This window comes from Eretmochelys imbricata, chromosome 3 (assembly GCF_965152235.1).
Source record: "Eretmochelys imbricata isolate rEreImb1 chromosome 3, rEreImb1.hap1, whole genome shotgun sequence".
Lineage (NCBI taxonomy): Eukaryota > Metazoa > Chordata > Testudines > Cheloniidae > Eretmochelys > Eretmochelys imbricata.
Window position 1 is genome coordinate 97806100 of NC_135574.1, and position 12238 is coordinate 97818337.

At 40.8% G+C, this 12238-nt stretch overlaps 1 protein-coding gene across 1 annotated transcript in view; it reads right to left on the bottom strand.

The window, feature by feature from the left end:
* PTPRK (protein tyrosine phosphatase receptor type K) overlaps window positions 1-12238 on the bottom strand; it is a 590849-nt gene that overhangs the window by 100439 nt on the left and 478172 nt on the right. The window contains exon 11 of the mRNA XM_077811738.1: window positions 8789-8894. Coding sequence (XP_077667864.1) covers window positions 8789-8894 — 106 coding nt within the window. The remainder of the gene's footprint in view (window positions 1-8788; window positions 8895-12238) is intronic.

Sequence of the window (12238 nt, forward strand, 5' to 3'; positions counted from 1 at the left end):
AAAAAAAATAGCATTATTTCTCTTAAGTGCATTTAGGTGCCATAATTAGCAGACAAAGAAAAAATTTTAAATTGGTTATTTCCATTCTTCAACTCCAGATTTTTTTATCCCTCTCGTCAATAATTTTAAAAGGCTTGTGCATACTGTCTTTTGAAATATTCTCAAAATGCAAAACTGAAGGCTCAAAAGGCATATGGAAATTTAAATAGTCCAGTCAGGGCCATTAAGATGCCATCCTTACATCACATCCTTTACCAAAACTATCCCTCCCAGAACACACATCACGACACCAAACATCTACAAATAATATTGTTAAGGGAGAGTACCTTGGTAAAGGGGTGTATGGGGAAGATCCATAAGGTTGCAGTGTCTGGTCTGAGGTGTAAAGAGGTTGTAATAATGGTATAGTGTGGTCCAGTGGGTGGAGGAGTACAGGGTATGTATGGTTGGGAGACTTAACTTTTCATTTTCTTGCTTTTGAGTGTTTGAGTCAAGCATGTTATTTGAGCAGCAGCCCTAACTGCTTCACAACTAAGGTTTTTTGGCATATTCATTAATATACAGGTGAGACCCCATACCCTAAGAGGGCACTTACATGGGCCACTGTCTAGAGTTGAAGAAATCTGTATGATGCAAGTCATATTCTCTTCATCTTGCTGGCAGCCAGCACACAAAGGGAGGAGAAAATGAGAGAAAGAGATAAATAGGAGAATAAATGAAGTTTGGAAGTAATGAAGGACAATAACCAGCACAGAAAGAGGGGGAATAAACAGGATTTGGGCTATTCTAAAGAGATAGATAGTGCTGAGTAGATTGCCCAAAAGCTCTGAGATTGTTGGCAATGAGAGCTGGGAAGGTAAGCGGAGAGAGAGACCTGAGAGAAAGGGGCAATGTAGCTCTTCTGCTGAGCTTTGGCATATAGAGACCCTTTTTCTTATTTCAAACTGACCTAATTAACCAAAATGCCACAGAACGTACAAGTAAGTAAGGAGCAAGTTAAGGGGCTCAATGCCTGCCACTCTGCCAGCGGACCTCAAACCTCACCCAAAACCAACCCTCAGCTAGGTGCGCATAAATACTGTCCACACTTGGGCCATATCTCAACACAGATTTAACATGTGCTATGTAACCCATTTTAAAAGTCTAGTGTAGACAAGGCACATGATTCCTTTAATATGTGCTAAACAGGTCAAGTTACAACCTAGGCCTTACTAGGTTCCACTGGTAGTCTGGCTCATTACTAATCTAAGTTGTAATTGCTGCCTTATTATTTCCTTCTGTGGTCCATATTGTTGGACTCATGGTGTAATGAAAGCAGCCAGAGGGATAGAAACACATTTCCAATTACGAAAACACCCCTGAAATGTATCTAACGTGTGTCTGAAATAGATTATTTATAATACATGTGGCTATATCACGGTTTTACTGGCTGTGTTTAGGATGCCCTGCAGAAAGAGACTATAATTCACTTAATATGGACCACTGAAAGGTAATCACTTTTAACTGCTACTGACTGGGATCTGAATCACTGGTCTGGTGATGAAAAACTACATGTAATGAATTCTGAATCATGCAGTCCCCTCCCCTTTTGCAATTCTTGTCTACAGTTGGTTTAAAACTTCTGGAGGCCATAAAGAAAGCTAGAGACTATGAGATAACACTTGACCAGCAAGACATGATTACAGCTGTAACTACCACAGCATGTTGCGTTTTAAGAAGTGATTGACAGCTACCTGTAGATTTGAGTTGGATTAAGGAACATCCGTTTCCTGAGGGCTATGGCAGAGACAAAAGTATAGTAAAACCTAATCTTAGTGAAGTTTTGTCCGTGTTTTTAGAGGCAAATAACTACAGAATAAGTGGAGGTATACAATAAACAATAGGCCTCTATTGGTGGAAGTAATGAGGACACTAAAGAGATGATTAAATATAATTATTTTTTGACCATCTGTGGATGCCTGGTTTGGAAGAAAAATGAACAGCACACTAAGCTCAATAAGCTAGCCAGCACTGTCCTCTTTGAAGCTGGGAACCAAGAGTTTAGCTCTTATCCTGCACAGTCAGAGCACGTAAGTAGGGTGCAGCAAGGGAAGTGTTAATCATCTTTTAACATCTACCTAGTAATGCTCATTATGACAGTGAAATATGCTTATGGTGCAAACAGAACATCAATGTCAATGTAAGCAGAGTGAAGCTTCACTAAAACTGGTAGTAAATTTCACTAAAATCATAGAAGATTAGGGTTGGAAGAGACCTCAGGCAGTCATCTAGTCCAACGCTCTGCTCCAATCCCCGACTAAATCATCCCAGCCAGGACTTTGTCAAGCCTGACCTTAAGAACCTCAAAGGAAGGAGATTCCACCACCTCCCTAGCTAACCCATTCCAGTGCTTCATCACCCCCCTAGTGAAAAAGTTTTTCCTAATATCCAACCTAAACCTCCCCCACTGCAACTTGAGACCATTACTCCTCGTTCTGTCATCTGCTACCACTGAGAACAATCTAGATCCATCCTCTTTGGAACCTCCCTTCAGGTAGTTGAAAGCAGCTATCAAATCCCCCCTCATTCTTCTCTTCTGCAGACTAAATAATCCCAGTTCCCTCAGCCTTTCCTCATAAGTCATGTGTTCCAGTCCCCTAATAATTTTTGTTGCCCTCCACTGGACTCTTTCCAATTTTACCACATCCTTCTTGTAGTGTGGGGCCCAAAACTGGACACAGTACTCCAGATGAGGCCTCACCAATGCAGAACAGAAGGGAATGATCACGTCCCTCAATCTGCTGGCAATGCTCCTACTTATACAGCCCAAAATGCCGTTAGCCTTCTTAGCAACAAGGGCACACCGTTGACTCATATCCAGCTTCTCGTCCACTGTAACCCGTAGGTCCTTTTCTGCAGAACTGCTGCCTAGCTGCTTGGTCCCTAGTCTGTAGCGGTGCATGGGATTCTTCTACATGGGATTCTAAATGCACTTTGCTAAAGTCAAGGTATATTACATCCACTGCTTTCCCCATATCCACAGAGCCAGTTATCTCATCATAGAAGGCAATCAGGTTGGTCAGGCATGACTTGCCCTGGGTGAATCCATGTTGACTGTTCCTGATCACCTTCCTCTCGTCCAAGTGCTTCGAAATGGATTCCTTGAGGACCTGCTCCATGATTTTTATGGGGACTGAGCTGAGGCTGACTGGTCTGTAGCTCCCCTGATTCTTCTTTTTCCCTTTTTAAAAGATGGGCACTTATATTTGCCTGTAGCGAGGTGGTCACCCCACTCCGGCCCTGAAGGGGTTAAAACAACCCTGAGAGAGGGCTGCCCAGGAGAGCCAATAGTAAAAGCAGCTCTGAAGAGGGCTGTGGCTGGGAAAAGAAGAGTGAAAGCAGATGAGGAAGTGGCTGACCACAAGTGTGGCCAGCTCAGTTAGGGCCCAGCTGGCCCTTATAAGAGGGCTGGGGTCCAGGAGCTGGAGGAGCCTCACTCTAGCCCTGGAGTGGGAAGAGCGAGCTGCCTGGGAGCAAAATACCTGAAGTGGAGTAGTGCTGGGGAAGAGCAAAGGGAGCTGGGGCCATGAAGTTTGGGGACATAAGGGAAGAAAAGGCCTTCATGGACTCTGATAAATTACTATGTATCTTTCTAGACTGAAAACTAATTCATTCCCTTTTAGGGTTTGTCTAAAGATGCTGGCATATCTTTAGTTGTTCTATTTTGTGTTACAAATATTACTATTTTCTGTTGTAATTTATAACTGTCTGCACTAACCCATCTAGGAATATGTTGGTTCTTTATGGTTAATGCAGTTTATCAAGTGTGCTAATTAAGTGGGAAAGATTTAAGACCTTTTAATATTATGTATAACTGTTCTGGTTCTGATACATGCCCATCACCATAGTATCTGATCACCTCAGACTAAACTTTGCTCAAAATGTTCATTGTACAGCTCAGATGCGTCTCTTCATTATCTGGATTTGGTTGAAGCAATTATTAGAGTCTATGGCTCATTGTGCACCGCCTGCTAACACTATGCTGGATCTGAGATGGACAGAGTGACAACAGATTTGTATTGATTATTGGGAAGGCAAAGTGGTATTTTTGTTTTTTAATGTCAATAATAATCTTCATAAAGGATTCAACATTCTGCCTCTTCTCTCATTTTTAATTAAATGTTCAGCTGCATATGTTGTTTAAGTTTAAAGTTTTCATATATATCATAGATCAACATATGCAAGTTATATGCAAAGGACTGTTTGTTATTCTGTAGTTCATCACAGCAAAGGCTTTCCTGAGCAGGGTGTATAAAATACTATACTACATTATAGCTCCAGTAACGGGGGACTTAATGGCGAGTCTCTGGAAATCACTTTATCATAGGCTGTATTCTAGAATGCTGTTATGTTCCACACAGATCGTTGTGTTTGGCTGCATGTATTCAAAATAAAGAGGAAATGGGGGCAAATGAAGAATAATAATAATAAAGAAAACAGGAAGCCAAGAAGGTCTGAATTTAACCACAGCTATTCCCCTGACTCCCTCTGTTGCCCTGGGCAAGGAACAACCTCCTCCTCCGTTTCCCCACTGGCAAAATGAGATGATGAGACACACTTATTTTTCCTCCCCCTCCACCCAAGTCTTGCAAGAATTAATGTATGTACAGTAATGTGAACATGTCAAGCATTCAATCTCATGGTCACTATGACATTCAGTGGCTTGTCCCAAGTGCTTCTAATTAAACACACGTAGCTGGCTACTCTTTGATCTTGTAATGCTCGGTATGGAAGTACAGGTAGTAACTTTGTCATGGACAGACCTTTGCATCAACTATTTTGAGGAAAGGACACACCTTTTCTGCTAGGGCGAAGGATCTATTTTATTGGCCTGCCCTTAGAAGCTAAATTTCAAAACTCTTGGTGGGGAAATACTTCAGCCCGACTGAAGGTTCAGTGTGGAGACCATATGTCTGAATTTCTTTGTTTGGCAAATACCATGAAGTCTGGGGACATAAGGGAAGCTGACAGTACCTTCTCAGTGGAAAAAAAGGCCTTAATGGACTCTGATAAATTACTATGTATCTTTCTAGACTAAAACTAACTCATTCTCTTTTAGGGTTTGTGCCAACAGACCACAATACAATACCCTACCAGGCCAAACAGTTATCTTCAGCTATCAATATTCTAAACATGCCATTTACATCATCTTCATGGGTCATCATGGTATAAAGATGGTATGTGACTGATGAAGCTGTGAGGGAAAAAAATCCTGAAACACTAGTGGTGGATGTCACAATTTGACCAACTGCGAGTTTGTGAATTTGATTTACCTTTGTATTTGTTTCTGGACTTCTGTGCTACACTATACACTATTTCCTTTAAAACTACCACAGCTGCATAATTGCAGCATATAAATAAAAAGTGGTAAACTTATAAGTTTTCTTTTGTTGGGAGTCAACCAGGCTGCCAAAAATAGTCCCATTGTTTATCATATAACCCCACTGTTCACCTCTTTGTTGCTTCTTCAGTCAGAATGAATAGGGAAGGGTGATCCACTGGAGTTCACAATTCTCAGAACCTCTTAAATTAGTTCATGGGTTTGCAAAACTACTAGAAAACCATTTTTCCTGTAATATGAACAATTTTTTCAAATGCAATTCTTTATGATTACATATATAGAATTATATGCAATGTTTGCATATACACACACACACACTTTCCTTTCCCCAACATTTCCACTTTCACACTTCTTATTTCACTGTCTCCATTTTTCACTGTCTGTTCACTACTCCATTTTTCACTTTAAATTTTTGTTGGTTGCTCCTGCCCTGCTGCAGAGATGAGGTTGATGCAAGTGCATCTAAATATGGGTGGTGAAGTCAGTCTGTCTGAACCGTGCTGCTACTACTAGAACACTTTTGTGAAGATTAGAGGTGCAGTTGCCCGATAGAATAGAAACACTCTATATTGATAGTGGTCGGGACCCACCATAAACCTGAGGGATTTTCTGTGGGAAGAGGGAATTGTTACATAAAAGTACACCTCTTTCACATAGAGAGCTGTGAACCATGTGTTCTTTTCCAGGGATGGTATTAATGATGCCAGCATAACCATATGGAATTTTAGCTCTTGAATACAAATATTGAGTTGTTGCAGGTCGAGAATGGGTCTCAACTCTCCTTTCTTTTTGGAAACTAGGAAATATTTAAAGTATAACCATTTTCCTCAGCGTTGATGAGGCTCCTGAACTATCACTCCCTGTTGGAGGAGAAATTCTATCTCCTGGAGAAGGATCTCCTCATAAGATTGATCCATGAAGAGGGATGGGGAAGGGAATAGGGAGAAAAACTTGACGGTATAGCTGGAAGGTATGACGTCCACCACCCACTTGTCCATTGTTATTGCTCTCCAATTGTGGGAAAAGAATGATAGATGGTCACCAGAGAATACGTGAGGCTTTGGTGGAAATGGCATCAATAATTGTTTGCCACTTCTGAGCATATTGTCAAAACTATCTATTGGTGATGTTGGGTTGATGTGGTTGACATGGAAAGTCCAGGATATTGTGACCTTTTCACCCTCTGTCATTTATAAGGTTGTTCTATAGGATTGCTGATGCTGAAATAGCCGAGGAATAGGCCTTGGTCTGTAGGGATGTTTATTGTATTTCCTCTTCGGGGCTAGTGTATGTATATATAGAACCTTGTTGCAATGAGACTTTTTATTGAGGCCCTGAGACTTAAGATATTCGAAGTTTTTGGGAGCTGTGGGTGAAGACTTGCCAGACTTGAACAGGATGGCTGAGAGATCAGTCCTCTTCAGAATGGACTTAAGGAAGAATCTGCTCTTGTGCTTATAAGCGCATTTCCTGCTTTCTTGAGGAAACTTTGATGGAGGGTCTGTTGGTGTAATCTCCCTTGCTCCTACTTCAGGCCTCATGCTAGGGAGGTGCGTTCCTTGATGACTCTGGCCAAAGTAACAGGGGTATCCCCCAGTCTGGGTATGACTGGAGCCTCATAGCCTTTTCCATGAGGTGCTTTTTAAGCTGAAATTACAACACAAGCTGGGTACGGCTAGGGAAGGGATGATAAATACTGCACCTGGTAAACATATGCACTTCCCCGAGTCAGCACAGGCAGTGCCAGGGGTCATCACTGACCAAGAATTAGCGGGGACAGGAGGGAGTTCCCTGGGGTGAGGAATCTAACTAGCCCCTAACTATACTTAAAAAAATGCCCTAACGCTAAAGATAAAGAAGCAAGTTTTGAAATATTTACAGCTTTTAGTAAAGGAAGCTGAAGAGAAAGGAGGAGCTCTGGACACGGCAGGTTCCAACTCAGGCCATGCAGTGGTTGGTCCATGCCACCCCTTCTACTCTCAATGCAAAGCAAGAAGAGATTGGGGAACAGGTGCAGAACAATGGACGCTGCTTGCAAGTATTCTCCAGCGTCAGGCTCATGCATACCCACAGTAGACTGCACACAGGGACCACCACTTGAAGAACACCACGTGTTGCTATCCAGGAGCTTCAATGGTTTATAGGAGGGGCAGTCAATAGGTGGACCGTGGGCCAAATCTAAACCGCCAAATGCTTTTGAATGGATCCCAAATCTTTTTATTACTTATTATCATCTTTATTGTTATTTTTTAAATTATGTTCTCTGGAGTCAGGACCTTGACTATCCCTTGACCAAGAAATTTGGACCTTGACAAAAAGTTATTGACTATCCCTGGTTTATAGTTTTATTTATGGATATAATTTCTAAAAGGGAAATGAATCTGAATAGTTATCTCCTGTGCCAATAATCAAATTAACACCACAATCAGCAAGGCTCTAGAATTACAAACTCTTCATCTCTGTGATAAGGAGTGAAATCTGGCTAGTCCATATTTGGTTTATCTGTACAACTAGACATCTGAAAGGCTGAAACTGTGACCAATCCTATAGATGTAAACATCTAAACACAAATCTATTCTAAGCTATTCATCCTACAGTACCAAGCTACTCTTGAGACTGCTTAATTCTGAATAAAAATGGTGTTTACAAACAGCTCACTTTCTGTACCTTAATGTGGATGAAGTACTGTCCTATTCAAGCAAAAATATTAGTTAAACAAAAGTCTTTGTCAAACAGAAACCAAACATGGATTTCCCACCAACAATGAGAAATTAAAATCTACGATGTAGATTAATCTTTGCAAACAGAATTAAATTATCTTTCAACTGGAAGGAGATAGAGAAAGGTCTCTCAAAATTAATATAACACGAATATTTTAATATGATTAAGGGACACCCCAAATAAAATTTAATAGCTATAACTTGATTTCTAATAAGCACTTCTGGAAGAAGAAGAAAAAAGGTCAAATAGTTTGTATTCACCACTGTTATTCTCCTATTTCCTCCAAGCTTCCAATTTTCCAATAATAGCTGTGAAATGCATTATATTATAGCTGATTTTAAATACTGGAGAGGTAGTGTTATCTTAAAATTTGCTTTCTGACGAATACTTTCAAACCTCATATTCCACAGATACCAAGAGAGGAAGTGAAATGAAATGGTTCTGAACTGGGGGGTGGGCTAATTGAAACAGAACAGATAGGTTGATGATTCAGGTAATGAATATCTAAAACCCGCTGCAAAATTTACTCTTATTAACTACAGGTCTATTTGTAGTCTTTCTCTAACCATGAAAAACAAATCTCCTGACATAAATGTCAAATGAATATCACTTAGGCATGAATTGCTTTATTAGCTGCTAGGCAACATGCAATCTACTACAGAAACTCTTTGCTTTTTAAATAAATACCTGATAGGAGCACCTTTGGCTTGAGCTGGTCTCAACAGTACAGTTATGGTAGTGGCAGTTTCATTGAGAGATGCGTCAACTCCTTCATAGTCCGGTAAAGTGGGAGCTGATTAATGTTAAGGAAAAAAAGAAGCAGCAAGAATCAAATTAGCTGAAGCAGTGTGAATTTTCATTAGATTCTGTACCTGCACAAAAATTGCACAAAGTCACATTTTCACAGGCTGCTAGAATCTTTCTGATGATTTTTCAGCCAGGGACCCCCTGTTGCATATCTGGAACTCCACCAGTGGTAATAATAAACCTGTAAATATCCCCATATCCGTTAGGTTAGAGAGGTTCATACAGGATAAGGAGTGGAAATGATGGGAGAAGGTGACTACATATATATTCTTCCTCCATTTGTAAATGACATTTGTACTTTGTTGTTGTTTACAGACTTTTGCAGAAAAGGAACAAGAAGTCTATAAATCTCTCTTTAGCCTCCTCTTTTCACCTTTTTAATCACCTGTCTTCACACACGCACCCCCAGCAGCCTCCATAATCTCTCTCCATGGCCCTCAATATTTTAGGATCCTTTCAAGTTTCATGTTGACTTTCAAGGAAGAATAGAGGTACACTACTAGATTGGGGAGAGTGATAAAATACTGCCTCTAAATCAGCCTAGTGAAGCTAAAAACTGCTCTACCACTTTTGTAGCACTGCCAAGGATCACACTGGGCAAGGAGGGGAGGCAGTAGTTTCCCTTTGCAGTATCACCTGTGAGTACTCCTTGAGGAGGCATTTTTAAAGGGAAATTTCTGCCTCCCTTTTCCAGCCAGGCACTCAGCAACACTAGAAAAGTGACTGGGGTCACTTAACTTCATTGCATTAAATTGGGATGTTTTAAGTCTCTCAATTAAAACTTTTAAGTGAAAATAAAACTTATAGGCAGACCATTTGGGAGGTTGGTGGGGGTGGGAAGAAAGAAAACCGAGGGCTAAATGGGGAAATGGAGTGCAAGGGAAGAGGACAGAATAGGAAGAATGAGTTGTATGAGAAATGGGGACAGCAGACTAATTACTCCACTTTAAAAAGAAATAAAAATGTATTCGTTATTTAATTCCCAGAACTTATACTGCATTAGCAGAAGCTGGAGAATAAGGAAGTTCATTCCTAAGGGAATTATACTTCACTAGAAAATAAAAAGATAATGGCTGGTTGCATGGCACATTAGAGTGCTCAAAATTGAAATGAAGCTACATGTAAACATGGTCAGTGGGTGGAAAATCCACCACCATCCTGCGTAAATTCTTCCAATGATTAATTACTCTCACCATTAAAAATTTACACCTTATTTCCAGTTTGAATTTGTCTAGCTTTAACTTCCAACCATTGGATCATGTCATACCTTCTTTTGCTATATTCAAGAGCCCATTGCTAAATATTTGTTCCCCATGTAGATACTTACAAGACTATAGTAAAGTCACCGCTTAACATTCTCTTTGTTAAGCTAAATAGATTGAATTTATTGAGTTCATATCACTGTAAGACTTGTTTCCTAATCCTTTAATCAGTTTCCTGGTTCTTCTTTGAAACCTCTCCAATTTATCAACATCCTTGAATTGTGGGCACCAGAACTGGACACAATATTCCAGCAGAGGTCACACCAGTGCCAAATACAGAGGTCAAATAACCTCTTTATTCCTACTCGATTTTCCCATTTATTCATCCCAGGATCACACTGGCTCTTTCAGCCACAGCATCACACTGGGAGATCATGTTCAGCTGATTATCTACCATAACTCCCAAATCTTTTTCAGAGTCACTACTTCCCAGGGTAGATTCCCTCAGCCTTTAAGTATGACCTACATTCTTTGTTCCCATATGTATACATTTACATTTAGCCATATTAAAACCGCACTGTTTGCTTGAGCCCAGTTTACCAAGCCATCTGGATTGCTCTGGATGAGTGATCTGTCCTTTTCATTATTTACCAATCCCCCAGTTTTTGTATCATCTGCAAACTTTATTAGGGATAATTTTTTTGTTTGTTTTCTTCCAGGTCACTGATAAAAAGGGCCACAAACTGATCCCTGTGGGTTCCCCACTGGAAACAAACCTGCTTGATGACAATTCTCTGTTTAGAGTTAAATTTTCAGATCCCTCAGCCCAGTTTTTAATGTGTGCAATGTTAATTTTATATTGTTCTAGTTTTTTAATCAAAATGTTGTGTGGTAACAAGTCACATGCCTCACACAAGTCCAAGTATATTGCATGAGGAGGGCTTCACACACAGATTTACAGTAACATTTGGAAAAATGTGACCCCCCCCCTTTAGAAACATTTCAAGACATCAATATAGCAGAACGAGGCTGTGGTGGTGTGTTCACCCTATGCTTGCCCTGAAAGAATTAATGAAGGCTAAGAAGTGGGCTAATTAACCCAACAGGCCACAGCTAAGAGGAATCAGGTGACTAAGTAATTCCCAGACTGAGTGAGGGCATCCAGCTGGGGAGCAACAAGCTGAGATGGGACTATGGAGACAAGAAATGGGAAACACAAGGGGGCCGCCAGGAAAGTCTGCAGTCAGTCCCTGGGAGAAGGTCTGGTAAACCCAGAGAGCAGGGAAGCCAGGAATGTAGGACAAGGCTCTGGGGAAGGCAGTAAGATCTAGAAGGGAACCAACGGCTGGCTACAGGATCCCTGAGCCGGAACTTGGAGTAGAGGGTGGTCCCAGGTTCCTCTGCCAGCCACTGAAGGAGTGGCACTACAAGGCAGTGAATGGGCAGACTGCCTAGGATGGCTGAAGGAAGACTTTGGTATGCTGGGAGGGGAAAACACGTCGAGTGACCTGGCTGGATGGCTAAGTCATGAAGAGGCAGCAGCAGCTCATGGAACGAGAGAGGGGCTGCAGACCCACAAAGAGACAAAGGATAGTATGCAACCACAAGAAGGGGCATTGTCCTGGTGATCTACTCCCTAGACTTAGCAGGATGATGCACAATCCCAACAGTGAGTTGAGGGAAATAACCTGCTTAGCACTGTTTTAGGTTTTCAACTGACTTATCTTTCTATTGTCTGTCCAGTTCTAAAGTTATCATGCCATATAATCAACTAAATCTCCAAGTTTGGCTTGAGACTAATTTTACTAGTTGCCAGCTCTATGAGTGGTAGCCTTATTCTTTGAGAACAATATTAAAGGATAACACAATTACATCTACCAGTATTTTCCTATCAAATTGTTTATATCTTTATTCTGTAGTTCTCTAGTTTTCATTACATTGAGATTTTTAAGACAATTAGCACCAGTATTCCATGATTCTGCTTCCTTGTTCTGCCATTAAATTACTGTGTCACCTGTAGGTAAATCATTTAATTGCTCTGCACCTCACCTCCCGGATCTGCAAAACCAGTGTAATACTTAACTCAAAAAACATTGTGAGACTTAATTACTTAATGTTTGCAAAGCAC